The sequence below is a fragment of the Podarcis bocagei genome (assembly GCF_964188305.1).
Source record: "Podarcis bocagei genome assembly, chromosome: 18".
Lineage (NCBI taxonomy): Eukaryota > Metazoa > Chordata > Lepidosauria > Squamata > Lacertidae > Podarcis > Podarcis bocagei.
The window spans coordinates 11,930,513-11,955,688 of record NC_138144.1 but is presented as its reverse complement, the minus strand read 5'-3'; the positions used below and the strand labels follow the sequence as shown (position 1 = coordinate 11,955,688).

General features: G+C 46.4%; 1 protein-coding gene across 5 annotated transcripts in view; it reads left to right on the top strand.

Moving 5' to 3' along the window:
* The window catches only part of FCHO1 (FCH and mu domain containing endocytic adaptor 1), a 53,063-nt gene extending 40,793 nt beyond the window's left edge, over positions 1-12,270 (top strand). For 4 of the 5 annotated variants that reach the window (XM_081177642.1, XM_081177643.1, XM_081177644.1 and 1 more), the window contains 6 exons: positions 149-304; positions 721-853; positions 1,124-1,323; positions 11,413-11,477; positions 11,627-11,791; positions 11,900-12,270. In XM_081177642.1, the coding sequence (XP_081033768.1) occupies positions 149-304; positions 721-853; positions 1,124-1,323; positions 11,413-11,477; positions 11,627-11,791; positions 11,900-11,922 (742 nt within the window). In that variant the 3' untranslated portion in view covers positions 11,923-12,270. The remainder of the gene's footprint in view (positions 1-148; positions 305-720; positions 854-1,123; positions 1,324-11,412; positions 11,478-11,626; positions 11,792-11,899) is intronic. The other variant, XM_081177646.1, reaches the window with a different exon arrangement.
* The last annotated feature ends 12,906 nt before the right edge of the window (positions 12,271-25,176 follow it).

Here is a 25,176-nt window from a genome sequence, read left to right as displayed (position 1 = left end):
CTCCTGCTGGCGCTCTTTCGCAGAAGCAAGTGGCAGGCCTTCCTGGGGCATGAAGGGGCTCCTGTGAGGGGACGGAGAGTGCCTGGATTTGGGGGAGACAATAGGGCCAGGGGTGATAATGCCAGGCTCTCTCTCGCCTCTCCTGCAGCTGCCTGGTCAAGGTCACGGGGGAGCTGACCATGTCCTTCCCGGCGGGGATCCTGCGCGTCTTCAGCAGCGCCCCTGCGCCCCCCGTCCTCAGCTTCCGCCTGCGCCACACGGCCGCCATCGACCAGTTCCTGCCCAACACCGAACTCCTCTTCAGGTACCACGGGGGAGGGGGGAGATGGGGGGCATAAGGTGCCCCTGTGGGAGAAACTGGAAAAGCCGGGCAGGGTTCTGCTCCCTTCCGCTCAGAAGGTCGGATCCAGCTGCCCTGTTCTGCTTTCTCCCCGGGGCTCCCCCAAATCCACTGCGGGGGACTATGTGGACCCCCAAGAATTGCACGTGGTTGGGGGGAGAATGAGAGGGGAGCTCAACCCGTGGGGCAGAGAGACAGACCTCTGAAAGCAGGGGAGAGAGAAGTTGGCCTGCTGTTCCTACTGAGTAGGACTTTGTTGGAGCAGGGAGGGAGAGCAAAGAGGAGGGGGTCCTTCTCCTCTCGGATTGTGGGGGGCACCCCACAGAACCAGACTGACCTCCTGGGTGGTGATGGATTTCTCTTCCGCCCCCCCCCCCAAGTGACGCCTCGCAGAGCGACCCCCACAGCAAGGACTTCTGGCTCAACATGGCCGCCCTCACTGCACACCTCCAGAAGCAGGCGGAGCAGGCGCCGGGCGCCCCGTACTACAACGTCACCCTCCTCAGATACCAGGTGGAACAGACGGGCCCTGCGGGTGGCTGGGTTGGGGGAAGGAAGAGCCAAGGAATCTCCCCCCCCCCAGTGCTTCCAGACCCCCATCCTCTCTAAGCAGCCCAGGACCACCGGGAGTCCGGAACCAGCCGTGGCTCCTGCACGGCCGGGGGTGGGCTGGATGACCCCCGGGGTCCCATTTGCTTCAGCCTTTCCATGATTCCCCCTCCCATGGCTCCAGCCATGCATGACCCTTCTCCCCCCCCCCCTCTCTCTGCCCCTCGACTCCAGTACTCCAAGCAAGGCCCGCGCTGGGCCCCCCTGCAGCTCTCGGTGGACTGGGCCTGTGGGTCGGAGGCCACGCGGGTGCGCATTGACTACAGCTACAACACGGGGGCTTTGGCCTCGGCCGTGGCCCTGGGCAACGTCCAGATTCTCCTGCCCATTGAAGAACCGGCTGCCAACGTCCAGCCCCAGCCGAGCGCCTCGTGGTGAGACCCGGGTCTGGTTTTGGGGTGGGGGGTTGTCTTGGGGAGACCTCCAGCTTCACGGACAAGGTCATGATTACTGTTTATTAAATTAATATTCCGCCCCTGCTGCGTTTGTGGAATATTGATTTATAACGTGTGGTTTTGTGGGCTGACCAAGTCAAAAGGGACTCTGCTTAACATTTGGGAATACGTGGTAGTTAAATAAAAGTCTAAGTCAATGGGAAACAAAGAAGGAGATAAAAGGGAAAAAATGCTAAAATTCTAAAATATGTTAATATATTGAAATGGAATTGGGAAAAGTATTTCCTATGTTAACTGTGGAAATCTTAAGTATGGAAATGGAATTAGGAAATACTTTGATGCATTTTAACATTTTATCATTATTATTTTTTAATTGTTACATTGAGCAGTGAGTAATAATAATAATAAATGTATTTATACCCTGCCCATCCGGCTGGGCTTCCCCAGTCACTCTGGGCAGCTCCCAACATATTAAAAACAGAATAAAACACCTAACATAAAAAGCTTCCCTAAACAGGGCTGCCTTCAGGTGTCTTCTAAAAGTCCTTGACGTCTGACGGGAGGGCGTTCCCCAGGGCGGGGGCCACCACCGAGGAAGGGAGGAAAGAGAAACATCCTGGAAGCCTGGCAGGCCAACTTTTATTTTTTAAAAAAATAATGTTTATTAAAGTTTCACAAACAATAAAAAGTTTAAACATAAGAAAAGCTTCAAAAGTGAAAACATACAAAAACAAAGCAGATAAAGAATACACATTAAAAAACAATTAGCAAAAGAAGGGAAGGAAAAAGGGGAAAGAAAGAAAAACCAAAAAGCAAAACAGAAAATAGATTAGTATTTTCATATCTTATACTTCATTCACTAGTTTCTTGACCTCCTCACACCTCCCGTTTTGTATTCCAGTTCAGATATTCAATTCAGCAAATCCTTACCCTCTAGCATTTATCCTTTATCAATCCCCATTTACATTTTCTTAAAAATCTTTTTACCAATACCACTTATTTTCAATCAGACATCATTTTAACATTCCTTAATTTTACAGTGCTTCTGCAAGTAGTCTTTAAATTTCTTCCAGTCTTCCTCCACCGACTCTTCTCCCTGGTCACGAATTCTGCCAGTCATTTCTGCCAATTCCATGTAGTCCATCACTTTCATCTGCCATTCTTCCAGTGTGGGTAGCTCCTGGGTCTTCCAATACTTCGCGATGAGTAATCTTGCTGCTGTTGTTGCATACATAAAGTGTTTGAGTTCCTATAAATACTGTTGAGGGGGTGTGGTGTATAGCCTCCAACGTTCTGGGCAGAGAGGAAGTTCCCAGGTTAGTGTGCCTTTTCTTCTTTTGTTCATTAATTACTTGAGGGATGAACAAAAGAAGAAAAGGCACACTAACCTGGGAACTTCCTCTCTGCCCAGAACGTTGGAGGCTATACACCACACCCCCTCAACAGTATTTATAGGAACTCAAACACTGAGATCCTGCTCTGTTCCAGTAACAAGAAGCCGAAAGCACCAGCCTGAAGATGACGAGTGAGACCTCGTCGAAACGTCGCCTAGACACCCCAACTCTTACACGGGAAGACACCCGAAGACAACAAAACCTGCATTCCTGTACCCGTGAAAATCTACGAAAGCATATATATATATATATATATATATATATATATATATATATATATATATAAAATAAATATTTTATTAAGTTTTCACAATAAAAGACAAAGAAGATACAAAATCACAAAAAAGACAATACAAAAATACAAACATTTAACACGTCAGAAGAAAAAGAAAAAGATAAAAACACATATAATAACAAAAAACAAAAATTCCCTCTTTCTTAATTTCTCATCTTCAATTAGCTTATTTTCCGGACTTCCTCGCATCTCCCGTTCTTGTATCCCTTTTTAAAAGTTAATTCAGCAAATTCATATCCTATTAATTTATCTGTTGTTAATCCAATCTTACATTTTACTTTGTTGCTAAAACCCCTGCAATTCATTTCAATGTCCTTAACATTCATAAATTTTACAATATTTCTGCAAATAAATTTTAAATTTCTTCCAATCTTCCTCCACCGTCTCCTCTCCCTGATCTCGGATTCTGCCAGTCATTTCCGCCATTTCCATGTAGTCCATTAGTTGCATCTGCCAATCTTCCAAGGTGGGTAGATCTTGTGTCTTCCAATGCTTTGCGATGAGAATTCTTGCTGCTGCTGTAGCATACATTAAAAAAGTTCTATCCTTCTTTAACACCGATTGGTCCACTATGCCCAGGAGGAAGGCCTCTGGTTTCTTCGGAAAAGTATATTTAAATACCTTTTTCAGTTCATTATATATCATTTCCCAGAAGGCCTTGATCCTTGGGCACGTCCACCAAAGGTGAAAGAATGTGCCTTCAATCTCTTTGCATTTCCAACATTTGTTATCGGGCAAATGATATATTTTTGCAAGCTTGACTGGGGTCATGTACCACCTATACATCATTTTCATTATATTCTCTCTTAAGGCATTACATGCCGAATATTTAATCCCGGTGGTCCACAACTTCTCCCAGTCAGCAAACATAATGTTATGACCTATGTCTTGTGCCCATTTTATCGTTGCCGATTTTACTGTTTCTTCCTCAGTATTCCATTTCAACAGCAGATTATACATTCTCGAAAGTATCTTTACATTGGGTTCTAACAGTTCTGTTTCCAACTTTGATTTTTCCACCTGGAAACCAATTTTTTTATCCAAGTTATAGACCTCTCTTATTTGAAAATAATGTAGCCAGTCCCGCACCTTCTCCTTAAGCTTGTCATAACTCTGCAATTTCAGTTTGTCACCCTCCTGTTCTAGAATTTCCCAGTATTTTGGCCATTTGTCTTCCATGTTAAGTTTTTTCAAGGCTTTCGCCTCCATAGGTGATAGCCACCTTGGAGTTTTATTCTCCAAAAAGTCTTTATACCTTATCCAGACATTAAACAGTGCTTTTCTGACAATATGGTTTTTAAATGCCTTATGCGCTTTTACCTTGTCGTACCAAAGATATGCATGCCACCCAAATACATTGTCACTCCCTTCAAGATCCAAAACATCTGTATTTTCCAGAAGTAGCCATTCTTTCAGCCAGCAGAAAGCTGCTGCCTCATAATAAAGTTTTAAGTCTGGCAGGGCAAATCCCCCTCTGTCTTTAGCATCAGTGAGAATTTTAAATTTTATTCTGGGCTTTTTGCCCTGCCAGACAAATCTAGATATGTCTCTTTGCCACCTCTTGAAACAGTCCATCTTATCAATGATTTGCAATGATTGGAATAGAAATAACATTCTGGGCAATACATTCATCTTAATAACAGCAATTCGACCCAGCAAGGAAAGCTTCAAGTTCGTCCAAATTTCTAAGTCTTTTTTCACCTCTGACCAGCATTTTTCATAATTATCTTTAAAAAGATTTACATTCTTAGATGTCATATTCACCCCCAAGTATTTTACCTTCTTTACTATTGTTAAATCTGTCTCATTCTGAAACCTTTCTCTTTCTATCGGTGTCAAATTTTTCTCCAAAACCTTAGTTTTCAATTTATTCAGTTTAAAACCTGCCACTTGACCAAATTCCTGGATTACTTCTAAGGCCCTCTTAGTACTAGGTATCGGCTCCTGTAATGTCATAACAAGATCATCTGCAAAGGCTTTAAGTTTGTATTGTTTAACTCCGACCTGAATACCCTGGATCAGCTGGTCCCTTCTAATCATGTTTAAGAGAACCTCCAGGACTGAAATAAAAAGCAGTGGGGAAATTGGGCAACCTTGTCGTGTCCCTTTCTCTATTTTAAACTCTTCAGTAACCATGTTGTTAACTATCAATTTGGCTTTTTGTTCAGAGTATATCGCACCTATACCATTTCCAAAATTCTGTCCAACCCCCATCCCCTGAAGATTTTTCTTCATAAAACTCCAGGAAATGTCAAAGGCTTTCTCCGCATCCACAAAGATCAAAACTGCTTTATATTGATGTTCAACTGCAGCTTTTCTAGAATATTAATAATATTCCTCATGTTGTCCGATAAGTACCTTCCAGGGAGAAAGCCAGCCTGGTCTTTATGTATTATCTCTGCCAAAACTTTTTTCAATCTTCTGGCCAAAATATCAGCAAAAATTTTGTAATCCACATTAAGCAGGGATATGGGGCGGTAGTTCTTAAGTTGTGTCTTCTCAGACTCAGTTTTCGGTATAAGTGTGATGTAAGCTTCTTTCCACGTCTCAGGTGCCTTTTCCCCTTCCATAATTTCATTACAAACCTCCTTCAAATGTTGAATTAACCAGTCTTTCAAAGTTCTATAGTACTTGGAGGTAAGTCCATCAGGTCCTGGAGATTTACCCAGTTGCATATTTTGAATTGCGCCTTCCACCTCTTGTTCAGATATTTTATGATTCAGAAAGTCTTTATTTTCTTGAGAATTTTTTTGTAATCCATTGGTATTCAAAAATTGATCAATTTTCGACTCCATCTGCGGCCCTTGTGTATAAAGCTCTTTGAAATATCTCTGAAAGCAGCTTCTGATCTCCTGTGGCTTCTGAATGTTTTTTCCATCCACTTCAAGATTAGTTACGGTATTTAATTTTTGTCTCTTCTTCAGTTGCCATGCTAGCAATTTTCCACATTTGTTAGCTGATTCGAAGGTTTTTTGTCTCATCTGCTTAACTTTCCATTCAATGTCCTGGTTTATCATTTTCATATATTGTACTTGATGTAACTTAATTTCTCTCAGGATCACTTGAGATTTTGGTTTAGTCCTAAGTTTTTTCTCTCCTTTTATTTTCTCCAAAATCTTCTCTTTTTTCTCATTTTGGAGTTTCCTTTTTATTGAATTTTGTTGTATCAAAACCCCTCTCATTACAGCTTTGCTTGCGTCCCAAATTGTTCTTTTTTCCACTGTAGTCTTCAAATTTATCTCAAAGTAGTCTTTTATTGTTTTTTGGGCCTTCTTAATAATTTCTGAATCTCTAAACAAGGTGTCATTCATCCTCCATCTGAAGGATCCAGTCGATATTTGTTTCATTTCCATCTTCACAGGGTTGTGGCCGTTTTTTCATTTCATTATAGATCATCTCCCAGAACGCCTTAATCCTTGGGCACGTCCACCAAAGATGAAAGAATGTACCTTCAGTTTCTTTACATTTCCAACATTTATTATCGGGCAAATGATAGATTTTTGCAAGCTTGACTGGTGTCATGTACCACCTGTATATCATTTTCTTAATATTCTCTCTTAGGGCATTACATGCCGTAAATTTCATACCTGTGGTCCACAACTGTTCCCAGTCAGCCATCATTATGTTATGTCCAACATCCTGTGCCCATTTAATCATAGCAGATTTTACCGTTTCATCCTGAGTATTCCATTTTAACAGCAAGTTATACATTCTTGAAAGTATCTTAGTATTGGGAGCTAACAATTCTGTTTCCAACTTTGATTTTTCCACCTGGAAGCCAATTTTTTTATCTAAATTGTATACCTCTCTTATTTGGTAATAATGAAGCCAATCTCGCACTCTATCTTTTAATTTCTCAAAACTCTGCAATTTCAATTTGTCTCCTTCTTGCTCTAGAATCTCTCAATATTTTGGCCACTTGGCCTCCATATTGAGCCTTTTTTGAGCTTTTGCCTCCATTGGTGACAACCACCTTGGGGTTTTATTTTCAAGTAAGTCTTTGTATCGTATCCAGACATTGAACAGTGCTTTCCTGACAATATGGTTTTTAAATGCCTTATGTGCTTTAACCTTGTCGTACCATAAATATGCATGCCACCCAAAAACATTGTTGAAACCTTCTAAATCCAAAATGTGTGTGTTCTCAAGAAGCAGCCAGTCCTTCAACCAGCAGAAAGCTGCTGATTCGTAATAGAGTTTAATGTCTGGCAGGGCAAATCCCCCTCTTTCTTTTGCATCAGTTAGTATTTTAAATTTTATTCTGGGTTTCTTGCCCTGCCAGACAAATTTGGAAACGTCTCTCTGCCACTTCTTGAGGCAGGCTAACTTTTAAATGCATATTAAATTTTATACTTGTGTTAAATTATATTGAGGTAAAGGAGTTGAGAGAAACATCTTCACTTGGTCGCAACCCCCCTGCCAGGTATTCCAGGCTGAGAGTGAGCGACTGGCCCCCAAGGCATCATCGCCCAATGAGCACTGAGCAGGGAGATTGGGACCCTGGTCCCTCGCTGGTTCTAGTCCAGCACTCTAACCACTGCGCCACCGCTGCCTCCACAAATCTCAGCTAGATAGGAACCAGGGCAGGGGTTGAGTTGGATGACCCCTGGGGTCCCTTCCACCTCTAATGTTCCACGAATGGTCTAGCTCAGCAGCAGGCAGCTTTGGCTACATCAACCTGTCCTGTTTCAATCTTTTTGGGAGCCAAATTCAGGGTGACCTCTACTCAGAGTAGACTCACTGAAACCAGAGCAAGCTCAGCGAGCCACGCCAGCTGATTTGGGCAGGTTCTGCTCCGAGTGAGATGCAAACGGGGCCAAAAAACAATTTTTATTTTGCAAACGGGACCAAAAATCAATTTCCAGAGAAAAAAGGAATAAATCTGTCCTCTGGGGAGGTTGCCTAATCATCGCGGAGCCCCGGCTGGTTCTGCCACCCAGACAGTCCCCGGGAGTCAACAGTTTCTTAATGGGGACCAGAAATGCCTGTTGGGCGAGTCGCTCTTTTGCAAGAGGCCCCAGGGCACGATAGGCAGTAGTAATTTGGCAAAATCTGCCCCAAGTTGACAGTGAGTCACCAGAGGCAGCCTGGGGAGCAGGGCTGAGCTTGGCTGCTGGATCTCCGGTGAACTTGGAGATCTCACGGGACCCGGAATCCAGGGGTTGGGGGGACCCCAAGTGTAGCAGGAGCCAAAAAGGGGGCGAAGCAGCCCACCCAGCCCAGCACCCTGTCCTCCCAGTGGCCAAATGTCCCCAAGGACTGGGGAATGGAGATAGACTGCTTCTGGCCCTGGAGGTTCTACAAGAGTACAAGGACCCGGCTGGATCAGGGAAATGGCCCACCAATCCAGCATTCTGTTCTCACAGCGAAAAAGGCAAATGCAATTCCACCAGAAGTCTCTGCCCCCGAATCCTGGGAACTGTAGTTTGCTAAGGGAGCTGGGAATCATAGCTGCACAAGGGCTAAAAGGCTCCCCTGTTTTAAGAAGGCTTTTAACTGTTTTTCAGATACCAAGTTGTTTTATTGCTTTTTTGCTTGAGCACGAGAGACTTAATCTCAGGGTCGTGGGTTCAAGCCATGTTGGGCAAAAAGATTCCTCCCTTGTTGGACTAGAGGACCCTTGGGTGACCCTCCCAAGCTTGCACTTCTAGGATTCTGCACCCCCCAGTTCATTGGCCCCCAAAACCAAGCAGATGCATTTCCCCAAGGGGAAAGGGAGTCTTGTGGCTGGCGTCCGTCTGTCTCGAGAAGCAATGGAGTGTGGCTCCGGGGGTGAAGCCTCAGCAGCCCCCAAGTGACCTCCTTGGGGCGCAAGCCAGGGCTGTGTGTCTGGGGGTCCGGGGCTGCCCAGATGGCAAGAGCCCCCCTCGGCCTGGGTGACAGAGGTTTCCTGCATTGCAAGGGGTTGGGTGGATGACTCTTGGGGTCCCAACGCTCCTCTTGTTTTATTCTGTGAGAGCAAGGCATTGGGCCCCAGCCTGGCTGCAGGAATTGCTGGAAGGTGAGATACAAGACTGTTTTAGGGGCTCCACTCAGATTGGCTCCTTCTTCTCCCACAAGCCAGCGGAGGTTTAGGGTCCAAGTTTTCCTTCCTTCCCAGGTGGACAGATCCTACAGCACAAACAGAAACCGCCTTCTTGACCGGGGCTCTGAGACCCTTTGGCTGCCCTCACCTGCTTCACCCGCCAGTCAAAGCCATTCCCAGCGGAGTCCCTCAGGGATAGAAATCTTAGGATCCAATGGAGGGGGGAATTGAAAAATATTAGAATATTAGAATATCTAACTGTGAAGATACATAAAATGAAAGGGTTTAAGGTCAGGGAGGAGGAGGATTGGCTTGAGAAAATATTGAATTATTTGGGCAGGTTTTAACAATTTGGGGCAATTAAAATGTTAAAAGTTAAATAAACCTTGTGGAGGGAGGAGTGTTAAGGTATCTAGAATTGTACATATGGTTGATTTGAATATGTTATTATTGATTATGTATACCCAATGTATCAGCCGCCTGGGGGCTTTCACTGTTTGTTTTCACTGTCTGTGTTTTGGTTGCTGGTTATATATATATATATATATATATATATGCTTTTGTAGATTTTCACGGGTACAGGAATGCAGGTTTTGGTATCTTCGGGTGTCTTCCCGTGTAAGAGTTGGGGTGTCTAGGCGACGTTTCGACGAGGTCTCACTCGTCATCTTCAGGCTGGTGCTTTCGGCTTCTTGTTACTAGAACAGAGCAGGATCTCAGTGTTTGAGTTCCTATAAATACTGTTGAGGGGGTGTGGTGTATAGCCTCCAACGTTCTGGGCAGAGAGGAAGTTCCCAGGTTAGTGTGCCTTTTCTTCTTTTGTTCCTTAATTACTTGAGTGATTTCTTGAGTGATATTCTGAGTACCACTTAGGAGGGTCATTAGGTGTGGATTAGTTGCTAAAGCTTTCGTGTCTTGACCTCTTGAACTTGTGAAGAGTTTTTCTGAGAAGATGGCTGTACTGCACTTAGTTGTGCTCTGGCTTGGCTTCGTGTATATGGGCGAGCTGTGGTTTTGTGCCCTGTGCCAGCCAGATCTGTGTAGGGATTGCAGGGGGGTGCAGCATCCGGAGGTGCCACTATGGTTTGGCTACTGGATGGTGTCTGTAATTTATCTGTGGAGAGGGTCTGGGTTTGGGTCTGGTGTGGTTGATTGGAGATGGCGTTCTGTGTGCCTCTGGTTCTGGTGTCGGTTTTTGTGGGGAGGGCTAATTTCCAGATGTCTGGCAGGCGGGACGTGTCGTCACGCTTGTTCATGTTGTGAGGGTGTTTCTCTATCTCGATGGCTTCCATGATTATTCTCTTGTGGTGATGTTCCATGTTAAAGAGCAATTTGGAATCTGCCAAATTGCTCTTTAACATGGAACATCACCACAAGAGAATAATCATGGAAGCCATCGAGATAGAGAAACACCCTCACAACATGAACAAGCGTGACGACACGTCCCGCCTGCCAGACATCTGGAAATTAGCCCTCCCCACAAAAACCGACACCAGAACCAGAGGCACACAGAACGCCATCTCCAATCAACCACACCAGACCCAAACCCAGACCCTCTCCACAGATAAATTACAGACACCATCCAGTAGCCAAACCATAGTGGCACCTCCGGATGCTGCACCCCCCTGCAATCCCTACACAGATCTGGCTGGCACAGGGCACAAAACCACAGCTCGCCCATATACACGAAGCCAAGCCAGAGCACAACTAAGTGCAGTACAGCCATCTTCTCAGAAAAACTCTTCACAAGCTCAAGAGGTCAAGACACGAAAGCTTTAGCAACTAATCCACACCTAATGACCCTCCTAAGTGGTACTCAGAATATCACTCAAGAAATCACTCAAGATATCCCTCAAGTAATTAAGGAACAAAAGAAGAAAAGGCACACTAACCTGGGAACTTCCTCTCTGCCCAGAACGTTGGAGGCTATACACCACACCCCCTCAACAGTATTTATAGGAACTCAAACACTGAGATCCTGCTCTGTTCTAGTAACAAGAAGCCGAAAGCACCAGCCTGAAGATGACGAGTGAGACCTCGTCGAAACGTCGCCTAGACACCCCAACTCTTACACGGGAAGACACCCGAAGATACCAAAACCTGCATATATATATATATATATATATATATATATATATATATATATATATCCTGGAATCCTAGAATGGTAGAGTTGGAAGGGGCCCTGAGGGTCATCCAGTCCAACCCCCTGCAAGGCAGGATTGGCAGTTGTCCCTTACGGGGATCGAACCTGCAACCTTGGCGTCATCAGCACCAGGCTCTCACCAACCGGGCTCTGCAGCAAAATGTCCAAATGGCCCAACCAGCTTGTCTCTTTCTCTCCCCTCTTGCAGGAACCTGGAGGAGAAGCGATTGCTGTGGCGGCTCCTGGACCTCCCTGGCACCCACGGGCACCCAGGTGAGCTGGCCAAGGGGTGGCGTGGATGCCAGGCTCCAGTCTTCTTCCTCTTGCCCGCCGCCTGCGCAGGGAAGCAGCGGCTCTCTGGAACCTGGGGGGCCCCATCTCCTTCGCTTGGGTCCATCTCTTCTCTGCTCTTTTTTCTGCAGGATCCGGCCGCCTCCTGGCCAGCTGGGAACCCCTGACTGGTCCCAGCAAGCCCAGCCCTGTGGCAGCCCAGTTCACCAGCGAGGGGAGCACCCTTTCCGGGGCAGATGTGGAGCTGGTGGGCAGCGGGTACCGCATGTCGCTGGTCAAGAAGAGGTTCGCCACAGGTAGTAGGAATTGGGGCTGGCAGAGTCGGGAGGGGCACTAGCGGTCATCTAGTCTGACCTGCTGCAAGGCAGGAATCCCAAAGTTCCCCCCTTGCTCTCCTTTTCCAGGGATTTACCTTGCTGGCTCCTGATCAGACCCCGTCCCAGCAGTCGCCTCCGGTTTGTTCCAAAAGTGTGTCTTGCGACAGGGAGATGTTTGCGTGTTTTTTAATTATTTTTCGCCTGGATTTTAAAACACTGGAGTTGGGGAGAGAGAAGCAGCCACCCAGGAATGGAGGAATGGAGGAGGAGGCGGATCCGTGCGCAGTTCGAGGCGGAAGGGATTTTGCACCGAAGAGCGAGACGTTCCTCCCTTACCACAAATCGCTCCATATTATTTTTATTGTTATTTTGTATTCTCCATCTTTCATTCCTAAGCTGCGTCAGATGCCCAGAAGTCGGGAGGAGGCACTCTCCCATTTTCCAAGCTGCTAAGGGTGGGGGGGGGAGGGGGGAGAATTGCTGTTGGAAAAGTTGCTCTTTTAATAATAAAAACCACTTGTTTTTCTAAAAAACGACTTTGTGTGCGCTGGTTTTTAAAGTTTCCTAAAATCTTTCTTCGAAACACATTTACAGCATAAGCAGATTCCACGCTGGCAGATTCAGGACGCAGAAAATGAAGCACCTGTGTCACCCGGCGCTTAGCTGGACTGCGGAACTCCCTCCCACTGGAAGTTTTCCTCCTTTTCTCATTAGAACTCTCAGACAATCAGGTGAAGCTGAACGTTGGGAGATTTGAGAGAGGAGAGGAAGGGCTGCTTAGATAAAGTGGACTCTTTGCCACAAGAGGCAGTGGATCAGGCATAGTAAATAATAATAATAATAATAATAATAATAATAATAATAATAATAATAATAATAATAGACAGTTGGAATGTTTTATTATTAATATTTTATTAGAAGAATTTCATTTCTAAAAAGAGAAGAAAAAGAAAAGAGCAAATGAGGATGGAAAAGAAAGAAAAATAGGTTATTGACAATTATATGCACATTAGGATAATAAAAATATACACCACTATATATTAATGCTTGGTAATATAACAGTATTTTTTCATTTTTTAAAATTATTGGAACATAAGAAGGGGCTACTGAATCATGCCTAGCAAATCATCATCATCATCATCCAATATCCTGTTCTCACAGTGGCCAAGCAGATGCCCATTACGGGAAACCCGCAAACAGGATTTGAACACAAGACCATCCTCTCGTGGTTTCCTGTAACTGCCACCCAGAAGCATTTCCTGTAACTGCCACCCAGAAGCATCGCTGCATCCTGTGGCAGGGAGTACCACGGTTCTTTTTTTTTTTTTTAAAGATATTTATTAAAATTTCAGAAACAAAAAATTACGTAGTTAAAAATAAAAGAGACAAGGGAAAATATAGAGGGGAAAAAACATACAAAATACAAAATATAGGAAAAAAGTTAGAAAAAACACTTAAAAACAAATTAATCCTTCCGTATCTTACATTTCATTTCCTTGCTTCCCTGACCTCCTCTCACCTCCCTTTTTTGTATTCCAGTTCAATTGGTTAATTCAGCAACTCCTTTCCCTCTTTGTTTTTGTCTTAGTCCTTTAACTTAATATTTTATAGCTTTAGATTCTCACCTATTAACCGGCCATTTTTTCATACACCTTTATGACATTGCTGCTAGAACCACTTAATTTCATTCTAACATCATTCTAACATTCATTAATTTTACAATGTTTCTGTAATTAGTCTTTAAATTTCTTCCAGTCTTCTTTCACCGACTCTTCTCCTTGATCTCGGATTCTGCCAGTCATTTCTGCCAGTTCCATGTAGTCAATCACCTTCATCTACCATTCTTCCAGAGTGGGTAGATCTTGTGTCTTCCAGTACTTTGCAATGAGAATTCTTGCTGCTGTTGTAGCATACATAAAGAGAGTTCTATCCTTCTTTGGCACCAATTGGCCGACAATGCCCAGGAGAAAGGCCTCTGGTTTCTTCAGGAAGGTATATTTAAATACCTTTTTCATTTCATTATAGATCATCTCCCAGAAAGCCTTAATCCTTGGGTACGTCCACCAAAGGTGAAATAATGTACCTTTAGTTTCTTTACATTTCCAGCATTTATTATCGGGCAAATGATAGATTTTTCCCAGGCCACCAAATATTCCACCCTTCTCCCTCTCCACCTTGAATCGAGGATTTCCGCTGCGTGACCACTGAGTTCCCTTTCCTCCACCCGTGGATGCCTGAGGATCTCTCTTTCTTCCCCCTGAAATTCCCACCCTTCCCGGTACGGTGAGAGCAAGGACCTGTGGAACACCGGGTGTAGCTTCATGTTGGTGGGCAATTTTAGTCTAAAGGTCACCGGATTTACCTGTTGAGTTACTTCAAAGGGTCCCAGTCGTCTCGGCTGTAATTTCTTACACCCCCCTTTGAACGGTAAACCTTGGGTTGACAACCACACCTGATCTCCAACCCTTATAGTCTCCCCTTCTCTTCGGCGCTTGTCTGCCTGCCTCTTGTACACTTCCTTAGCCCTCTCCAGGTTAACCTTAAGTTGTTGGTGTAAAGCTTCCATTTCTTCCACAAATTGTTCGGCCGCCGGCACACTCCCCCTCCCCTCCCCCTCCCCTGGGAAGGCCCTGGGGTGACACCCGTAATTGGCCATGAAGGGACTCATCCCCGTGGACACATGTTCAGCGTTATTGTATGCAAATTCGGTCAGCGCTAGCTTTTCCACCCAATCGTTCCCCCTTTCGTTGACGTAGCAGCGTAGGTACTGCTGAAGTACGCTATTAGCTCTTTCTGCTTGTCTGTTGGTCTCCGGGTGTCTGGCCGTCGAGAAGCTCACTTTGATGTCCAGCAGGCCCATGAGCTTCTTCCAGAATCTGGAAGTAAATTGTCTGCCTCTGTCGGACAAAACCCTCAAGGGGGCGCCATGCAACCTGAAAATGTGATCTATAAACAGCCTAGCTGTCTCCTCTGCTGTCACTGCATGCGAGCAAGCAATAAAATGGCACATTTTGGTCATAAAGTCCACTACCACCATGACTGCTGTTTTCCCCCTGGACTTGGGTAAATCGGTCATAAAATCTATAGATTCCACCTCCCATGGCCTTTCCGGGGTCGGTAAGGGCTCCAGTAACCCCGCGGGTGGTGCCCTCTCCCCTTTAGCCCTCTGGCAGCGCTCGCACCCCCTTACATATTCTCTCACATCTTCCCTCACTCTTGGCCACCAGAACTGCCTGGTGACAAGCAACATGGTTTTGTGTTGACCAAAATGTCCCGCTGTGGGGTTATCATGTAGTTGTTTGAGTACTTTTCTCCTCAAGTCCCCTTCTGGTATGTACAATGCTCCCTTATAGTACAGCGCCCCCTCCTTTTCCTCAAACACCCCCTGATTTTCTTCTGCGTCCCGTATCTCCCTGATTTTAGTTTGTGCGTACTCGTCATTCCTCGTCAACCCAGTTAGTTCTTGTCTCCCTATCAACACTCCCACACACACCCATTGGTCCTCGGGTATCACATGTCGTGCTTCTGGCTCTCCCTCTCCTTCCACGTACTCTGGTTTACGGGAGAGGGCGTCTGCCCTGACGTTTTCTTTTCCGGGCACATACTGAATTTCAAAGAAGAACTTGGAAAACTCCTGTGCCCACCGCACCTGTCTTTGGTTGAGAACTCGAGCAGTCCTCCAATATTCCAGGTTTTTGTGGTCCGTGCACACCTGGATCTTGTGCTTTGCGCCTATCAGAAAATGTCTCCAACGTCGAAAGGCTTCATGAATTGCCAGTAATTCCCGGTCATACACTGTGTAGTTCTGCTCTGACTTGTTCAGCTTCCTAGAAAAAAAGGCACACGGCTTCCACTCTGATCGATTTCCTGGCTGGAGCAGCACAGCTCCCACCGCTCTGTCTGACGCATCTGTTTCCACCCTCATAGGCTTCTGCAGATCCACGTGTAAGAGTTGCTCCTCTGAAGCAAACACCCTCTTTAGCTTTTCAAAAGACTCTTGAGCTGCTGCTGTCCATTCAAACTTCTTCTTGCTGCTGAGACAATCAGTTATGGGTGCCGTTAGGTGGGCGAAGTTCTTGATGAACTTTCTATAGAAGTTTCCAAACCCCAGGAACCTCTGCACGTCCTTCCGGGTCTTGGGAGCCTTCCATTCTAGTACCGCCTGCACCTTGCCTGGGTCCATTGCCAAGCCTTTGTCCGACAACCTGTAACCCAGGAACTCCACCTCTCGGGCGTGGAATTGGCATTTCTCCAGTTTGACCCACAGCTGGTGCTCCTGCAGCCTTTTCAGCACTTCCCTGACATCTTTTACATGCTGCTCCTCGTTCTCTGAGTAGATAAGCACGTCGTCCAGGAAGGCCACGCAATTCTTGTACAGCAGGGACCCCGGCACGTGGTGCATGAATGCTTGAAATGTGCTGGAGCCCAATTGTAATCCGAAGGGCATCACGAGGTACTCAAAGGCCCCCAGAGGGGTGAACATCGTGGTTTTCCATTCATCCCCCTCCCTCATCCTTATCAAATTGTACGCCCCTCGAAGGTCCAACTTGGTAAAAACCTTCCCTTTCCTTACCCTGGCCAAAATGTCATCAATTCTGGGCATTGGGAAGGTCACTGGTTCCGATACCCGGTTGACCAACCTATAATCTACGACCAAGCGGGGCTCCTTGGAGTCTCTTTTGTCCACAAAGAACACTGGACTGCCCCCCACCGCCCTTGATTCACGTATAAAGCTCCTCTTCAGATTCTTGTCAATGAACTTCCGCAACTCCTGCATCTCCCTGTCCGACATGGCGTACAGCTTACCCACTGGTAACTGAGCCCCTAGGAGTAGGTTGATCTGACAGTCAAAGGGCCGGTGAGGGGGTAGTCTATCCGCCTCTTTCTCACTGAAGACTTCTTCCAGGTCTGCATACTGAGGTGGTACTCTCACCTTTTCTCCCACCGCCATCCCTGCCACCCTGGCTACTGCCATCCTTGGGGTTTCCCCTTCGTGGCAGTGCTCTACGCAGTGAGCTGACCCAAAGGTGACTGTTCGCTGGTGCCACCTCACTACTGGATCGTGCAGGGCTAGCCAGCTCATTCCCAGTATGATTGGTGGCCCTGCTAATGTGGCAACGTGAAAGGCAATTGTCTCAGTGTGTCTGGAGACCCTCATTTTCATGGGAGGGGTCTGGTGGGTCACTCCCCCCCCCCCAGAGTTCTCTCCCATCAATGGTTGTTACTTGCAGGGGGTGTTCGAGAGGCACCACCTGGAGTTGGTGTTCTAGTGCAAAATCCCTGCTAAAGAAATTGCAAGAGCTGCCAGAATCCAGCAATGCCTTCACCTTAATAGGGTGTCCATTGGGGAGTTCTAACACTACCTCTATGGCTATGGCTGCCCGGGGGGGGGTCTGGTTTGGGCACCTTCACTGGTTGCTCGCCTGGCTGCTGTGCCCGCTCTCCTGCAGCCAAGCCTTGCCGTTTCCCTGCTCCTGCTCTCCCCCAGCGGCCCACCATTCCTTGCCACGCCTTTCTCTGAGGGCAGACTCTGGTAAAATGTCCCGGCTGTAGGCAGAGAAAACACTTCCTGGTCGTTTCCCCTCTTTCTTGCGAACCTTGCCGGAGTTTGAAACCCCACGCGCGCGCGCTCCTCCAATTTCCATTGGTTTTGCGGGCGGTACGGGCGGTGCAGGTGGCCCAGGCACGTCTGGAATGCGATTGTCATGCCAACGCTCCACTTTCCCTTCCCGCCTTTCCAGAGCGCGCGCCTCTTGGCGTACTCCCACAGCAAGCGCCATTTTAGTCAGCTGGTCCATCAATTGCGGGCGGGGCGAGCGGGAAAGTTCATCTTTTACCCAAGAGGATAAGCCTTCCTCAAATAGCATTTGCACTGGTTCTGAACCCAGTTCCCACCCGAGTTTGTGGATTAGCATTGCAAATCGTGACCAGTACTCTCTCACTGATTGGTTCCCTTGTTTGCACGCCATCAGCTCCTGGCGTGTCACGCTTTGCTCCACATCACTTGAGAACATATGGTCCATGGCGCTAAAAAATTTCCTCAAGTCCTTTAAGACGGCATTCTCCGATGCCATTAAGGGCCTAATCCATTCTCTGGCCCCGCCTTCCAGGTGCCCTATCACAAAAGCGACCCTCCCCCCATCGTCTACAAAGTCCTCATACTGCAGGTCCAGCGCATATTGCACTTCTGTCTTAAATGCATTATAGTCTCTGGGGTTGCCTGAAAACTTCTGCACTAGTCCCGGTACCTTCCTTGCGATGGGGGTGGGCTTCCCCTGGGCATCCTGAGTCCGCCTTTCATCCAGCCGCGCCGCTAGTATAGCCAGTTGCTGCTCCAACTCTGTTTCTCTCTTCGAGCGTTGGTTCCTTCCTGGCCCCCTCTCCGGCGCCTGCTCCTCCAGCTTGACTCATGACGCTGCCTCTGCTGCTCTCCGCACAAGCAACAAGAGACTGACGGATTGCTGTAACGGGAATTGGGGTTGCTTGTGCGTAAACTGCAAACTGCTCCAAGCTAGTCGTATAGCTAAAACTTTCCCTGGTTTGACAGCCCTTGAAACGCGACTGTCTTAGTCACTGGCAGATTCTGTCAGTGGGCGTGACCTAAATTTCTTCCAACATAAAAGTTGCTTGACTCCAAGTCTCCTCCTAGATTCTCTGCGTGGAAGCCTTCTGCGCAGTGTGGGCGTCCCAAGCGGAGGTCCTGTGCTCTCTCCGCTGATTTCACTGGAAGATTCTTGGAGCCTCCCCTCCGCTGTACTCTCAGCTTCCCCTTTCTCCCTGGTGTCCCTTGGATTTCCTTCCCCCGTGGAAGCTCTCTCTCTCTCTCCTTGCTAGTTCCCTCCCCTGCATCACTGGAGCATCTTACCTCTCCTCTGCCCTCTGATGGCAGTTCCCTGACAATATCATTTTCATAATATTCTCTTTTAAGGCATTGCATGCCGTAAACTTCATACCTGTGGTCCATAACTGTTCCCAGTCAGCCATCATTATGTTATGTCCAACATCTTGTGCCCATTTAATCATAGCAGATTTCACCGTTTCATCCTGTGTATTCCATTTCAACAGCAAGTTATACATCTTTGACAAAATCTTAGTTTTGGGGGACTTCCGGGTTGGCGCGACCGGCTAATGGCGGATTCCCTCCGAGCTCCGGAGGGAATCGGCTTGACAGGGGGCTGGGTCTTGCCGTGCCGGCGACACGGGGACCCTTAAAAACCACGGGCACGGAGCCCGTGGACATGGTGACTCGGCGGGCACCGTAAGCGCCCTCCTGACTCGTGAAGGAGCCTTTTCAAAGGCTACGGAACGGGTGCCGGGGAGCGGCGTGGTGCTGTGAGTCCTCCGCTTCCCCTGCCGAGCGAAGCCGCATGCCATTTGTCGGACAGCGCTGACTTCTTCCTATTAAAATTTGGACTTAAAATCAAGAATAACAACCCGTGAGTAATTTGGAAATTGGATTACAAATATTTCGGTTTTGGATTTGGCACGAGCGGGGGAGGTGGAAAAAAAAAGGAAGTCCGTCTCCCCCCTATTGTAAATAGTTTAAAGCAAGGATCTGTCAACTAAGGTTGCGGGAAGAATTGTTGTGATTGGATAAGGATATAAATTCCACGGATTTAAAGGACTAAGTTAATGTGCTGGAGGACTAGAGTTTACTTTGTTTGGATTAAGTACCACTTTTCTCAAGCCCGGGAGTAACCCGTGAAAAGAGCCTGCTGAGGATTTACAGAAAACATTTGACAGCTGTCAAATTAGCTGTCAAAGTTGGAAAAACCGAAAGCTTAAACTCTAACCGGTTATATTGTTACAAAATATTGAAAGTAAAGAAAGACTGATACAAATAACTCTGACTTTTGGATCGGAAGGGAAAAGAACATTAAGTAACCAGAATCCCTCTAGAGGGGATTCTTGGACATTACAAGAATGGAACTAAAACAGGGAATACAGGAAATACGAGCTGGCTTGAAAGAGCTGATCTTTCTTGTGGGAAAGCTGCGAGAGATGAACGAGAAAGGCCATGTTTTGTCTACGAGCCCTTCAAACCCGAAGTTAATAGAAAACATACCTACTGAATTGGAAAGGGACTCAACGTTCAAAACACAGGCAGTTGGACAAGAAAAGGAACCAAAGATTGAGGAGGAAAAGACATCTGCCAAACAGGAGGAGCAGAAAGAAGGGATGGATGAAACGTTACAGAAGATAAAAGAGAGCCGGAGACCTGCCAAGAAGAATTCTAATTTGACCAAGTTGAAAGTTGGACTATTTGGGATATACAGACTTAAGAAACAGAGCTGGAGCTCCACCTTTAAACAAGTAGGCCTCGTTGGAAGAATCATGGTCAGCATTGGGAAAATACTTCTTCGATCTTGGGTGTTTAGTTTGAGAGACTTTCGAAGAAACCGGCTGAAAGGGACTGAGAGAGATTTGAGAGCCTCGGACGTAAGGTCACCAGGCTGAAAAGATGGATTAATTGGATTTTGGTTTGGGATTGAAACCGGGGAGAGAAGGGTGGGGTTTAGAAGTCCAAAGGGGGTCTGATTTTTGTTTTTGCAGTGTAAAAACCACATGCTCTTTATTATTATAAGAATGGGGAATACGTGGATGGGAAATAGTGGCAACCTTAGGAAAGGTATCTTTTTAAACTTTATTTCTACATCTCTGTTTTCTCTCTTTATATAGGGTTAAGGTATATATTTCAAAAATTGCTAATTAAACTAAATTAAGGTATAACAACGAATTAAGGTTTAAATCTACTACAAAGAATTATTTTAATAAATTAGGGTCAAGTGAATTTAATAAACTATGCTTAGGACATTAAGGGAAAAACTTGTTTGAACAAACAATTGGAGTTGGAATACAATAAGGGGAGACGTGGGGAAGTCATGAAAAGAAGTTATTGAAAATGAGTGTTAAAAGGTGGGATATTTTGTGTGTGTGTGTGTGTGTTTTCTTTTGGTTTTCTTTCTTCTCTTTTTCTCTTTTTTCTCTTTTGTTTTGCTGTTTGTAACCTTTTGAAAATTTAATAAAGATTATTATAAAAAAATAAATAAATCCTGCAACCTGACCAAATTCTTGAATCAGTTCCAAAACCCTTTTGGTACTAGATTCTGGCTCCTGTAATGTCAATACTAAGTCATCTGCAAATGCTCTCAACTTGTACTGTTTAGCTCCGACTTGTATACCTTTAACCAACCGGTCCCTTCTAATCATATTCAGCAGAACCTCCAGGACCAATATAAAAAGCAATGGGGAGATTGGGCAACCTTGTCGTGTCCCTTTTTCTATCTTAAATTCTTCCGTCACCACGTTATTTACAATTAATTTAGCCTTTTGTTCTGAATAAATTGCACTTATACCGTTTTCAAAACCTTGGCCCTACCCCCCATCCCCTGTAGGTTCTTCTTCATAAAACTCCAAGAAATGTTGTCAAAAGCTTTCTCCGCATCCACAAATATCAAAACTGCCTTAGTATTTATGTTCACTTGTATTTTTTCTAAAATATTGATTATGTTTCTCACATTATTAGATAGATGTCTATCCAGGAGAAAGCCTGCTTGGTCTTTATGTACCGTATTTTTTGTCCCATAGGACGCTCCGTCCCATAGGACGCACCTAGTTTTTTGGGGGGGAAATAAAGGAAAAAAAATTCCCCTTTATTTCCCCCCCCCCAAAAGCAGGTCGGGGAAACCGAACCAGGTCGAGGAACAGCGGGATGGCGGCGCTGCGCCTCCCTGCTGTCCTCCGAGCTTGTGGGGCTGGCCCATGTCTGCCCGGCGCGAGGGGCGCTCTGCTTCAGGGCGCCCTGCCTGCCGGGCGGCAGGCTGCTATCCGCAGCGTGGGGAGCCCTGCGGGGAACTCCTGCAGGGCTGCCCACGCTGCGGATGTGTTCCCGAAGCGCCGGGCGCTCTGCTTTCAGGGCGCCTGGCGCTCCGGGAAGCAGGCTGCTATCCGCAGCCTAGACATCCCTGCGGGACCTCCCGCAGGGCTGCCTAGGCTGCGGATGTGTTCCTGAAGCGCCGGGTGCTCTGCTTTCAGCGCACTCGGTGCTCCGGGAAGCAGGCTGCTATCCGCAGCCTAGACAGCCCTGCGGTAGTTCTTCAGCTGAGTCTTTTCAGTCTCTGTTTTCTGTACAAGTGTAATATACACTTCTTTCCACGACTCTGGTGCCCTTTTTCCTCCCATTATTTCGTTACAGACTTCTTTTAAAGGTTGTACTAGCCATTTGGAGTACCACGGTTCAGCTCCGCTGCTTCCTTTTATCTGTCCTGAATTTCACAACACTCAGCTTCATTGCACGTCCGCAGGCTGTGCAAGACGATGGTGGAAGGGGAGAAGGAAGAAAATGTGTGTGTGAGAGAGAGAGAACATCCAGTGCAAACAGGGTGCCTGCAAGTAAGCCTGCAGGTAGAACAGGAAAGTCTGGTCAGAGCTCCTGACTGTTTGCTCAGGGATGGTGACATGGCCGCTGCAACAGGCGTTCATCATGCCTGGGGAACAACAAACTGGGCATAGCTGCAGGTGCTGTTCTTCTAGAAACAGCGTTGGAAGGGGCACCCAGGAGTCATCCAGCCCAACCCACTGCAATAATTAAAATAATAATAATATATTATTATTTATACCCCGACCATCTGGCTGGGTTTCCCCAACCACTCTGTGCGGCTTCCAACAAATTATTAAAATACAATAGTCTGTTAAACATTAAAAGCTTCCCTAAACAGAGCTGCCTTCAGATGTCTTCTAAAATGCATCTCTGGGTTATTTGTGGGGCATAGGAATTTGTTTTTTTCTCTCTCTCCAAAATATAGTCCGGCCCACCACAAGGTCTGAGGGCCAGTGGACCGGCCCTCTGCTGAAAATGACCCCTGGTGTTTGCTGACCCCTGGTGTAGTTATTTACTGCAGGGTCAGAATCACAACTATACCCCCCATGGTCACCCTACCAGTTTCAGAACTCTCCAATTAACTCTCCAACATCTTCTGAGGTCAAAGAATCTCAGGATTAAAGGGTAGGAAGAGACCCCAAAGGTCATCCATTCCAACCCCCTGCAAAGCAGGAATCTGCTAAAGCACCCTGGCAGATGGTCAAACAACCTCCACTTATGAACCTCCAAGGAAGGAGTACGCAACCTCCTTTCCATGGTAGAAAAGCTCTTGTTGGCATACAGACAACCTCTGCATACATTCCAGTTTGCCAGTACCCTTCTTAAATTGTGGCACCCAGAATTGGACACAGGACTCCAGGTGTGGTCTCACCAAGGCAGAAGAGAGCAGTTCTGTTTCTTCCCTTAATCTGAACACTAAAGGTAAAGGGACCCCTGACCGTTAGGTCCAGTCGCGGACGACTCTGGGGTTGCAGCGCTCACCTTGCTTTATTGGCCGAGGGAGCCGGCATACAGCTTCCGAGTCATGTGGCCAGCAGGACTAAGCCGCTTCTGGCGAACCAGAGCAGCACACGGAAATGCCGTTCACCTTCCCGCCAGAGCGGTACCTATTTATCTACTTGCACTTGGACGTGCTTTCGAACTGCTAGATTGGCAGGAGCAGGGACCGAGCAACGGGAGCTCACCCCGTCGCGGGGATTCGAACCGCCGACCTTCTGATCGGCAAGCCCTAGGCTCTGTGGTTTAGACCAGAGCGCCACCCACGTCCCTTGATCTGAACACTATGCTTCTCTTTATACAACCTAGAAGAGCACTCACTTTTTCTGCTGCTGCATCACCCTGTGGACTCATGTTCAGCTTGTGGTCCACCAAGACCCCTAGAGAGCCTCTTCACAGGCCCTGCTAGTAAGCCAGGTGTCTGGTTCTTCCTGCCCAAGTGCCAAACCTGGCATCTGTCCCGACTGAAATTCATTTGTTAGTTTGCGCCCAGGTCTGCAATGTGTTATGATCATTTTGAATCTCCTGTGACCCCTCCTAGTTTGGTGTCCCCTCAATTCATTTTTTTCCAATTTAATTTTTATCAAGTTTCAACATTTTAAACATATACAGTTTTATTCTCAGATGAGCCAAGAGTCATGAATCAGTTTCAAAGAATAGCCATCTCTTTGGCTTTCTCCGCCTTTGTCTATGCAGGTCGCTCAAATAATACATTTTGTAACTGTGGTTACCTGAGCTCAGTCACTGCGCAGGCAAGTGGAACAGAGTCTGAGATGGCTCAACTGGCAGAGCAGGAGACTCAATCTCAGGGTCGTGGGTTTGAGCCCTGCTTTGGGCAAAAGATTCCTGCATTGCAGGGGGTTGGACTGGATGACCCCCGGGGTCCCACCATCTCTGCAATTCTATGATTCTGTGATTCTTTACAAAGCCTCCATGAATCGCCAACAGAGACTTAATTACAGACTTCTGTTCCCGAGTAGAAGTTAACCACTCACAATTTAATCTTAATTCCTTGCTGCTGCTGATTTTTGAGTCACTTTCCCCAATAATGCTGTTTGCCAAACTGCATCGTTCTATGGTTAGTCCTTGTCATGATTCTGACCCACCCACCCCCCCGTCCTGCCAATTGTACTCTCGCAGCAGTTAAAAGATGTGTTCTTTCTAAAGTTTTAATCTATTGTGGTTTGCACACTTTCTGCAGGTTTTAAATTATTATTATTTATGACATTTATATACTGTTGTTCACCTGAGGATCACAGGGCGGCGTACAATATAAAAACAGAAAATTACATAGCAAAGTAACAAATGAAAACAGCACGCTACCCCACCCTGTTTAAAAGGCAACAGATGGTTTAATTAGCCAAATTAAAATTTTAGTGGTAACATTATCATTTCATCTTCCTTGCAAACCGCTTTCCCTTTACAACCAACTGGCAGATTAATTGTATGAAATAACAATTTATAAAGTCTGTTTTCTCCCCCCCCTTTATTCCCCCCCTTTTTGCTACATATTGTTGCAACATTATTATTATTTATTCCATTTATATAACCTTTTATCAAAAGATCCCAGGGTAATATTGCACCAGTCATAAAAACATGATAAAAAGCATGATAAACACGAATACTGTCTGAGAATCGTAGAACTGTAGAGTGCATTTATTCATTTATTTACTACTACTATTATTTTTCCAAAACAGGGTGGGGAGAAGACAAAATTGGACCCTGTGGGTCCAGCGAGGGGAAATTAAGCCGCCCAGGTGTTGCCTGGGAGATCTGGTTCCCTTCCTCCACGCCCTTGAGATTATTCCTCTTTTTTCTCTCTCTCGCTCAAACACACACCTGTAATCTTATCAGGCTCTCCTTCCACAAAGCCAGGCAGCACCTCGCTCTGCTTCCCCCCTTCCTTTTTGGGGTGCTTGGAGCCGACCTTGCTCTGGGCGTGGGGGTACCTTCAAGCCCCGCCCCTTGGCCGTGCCTGGCCCCGCCC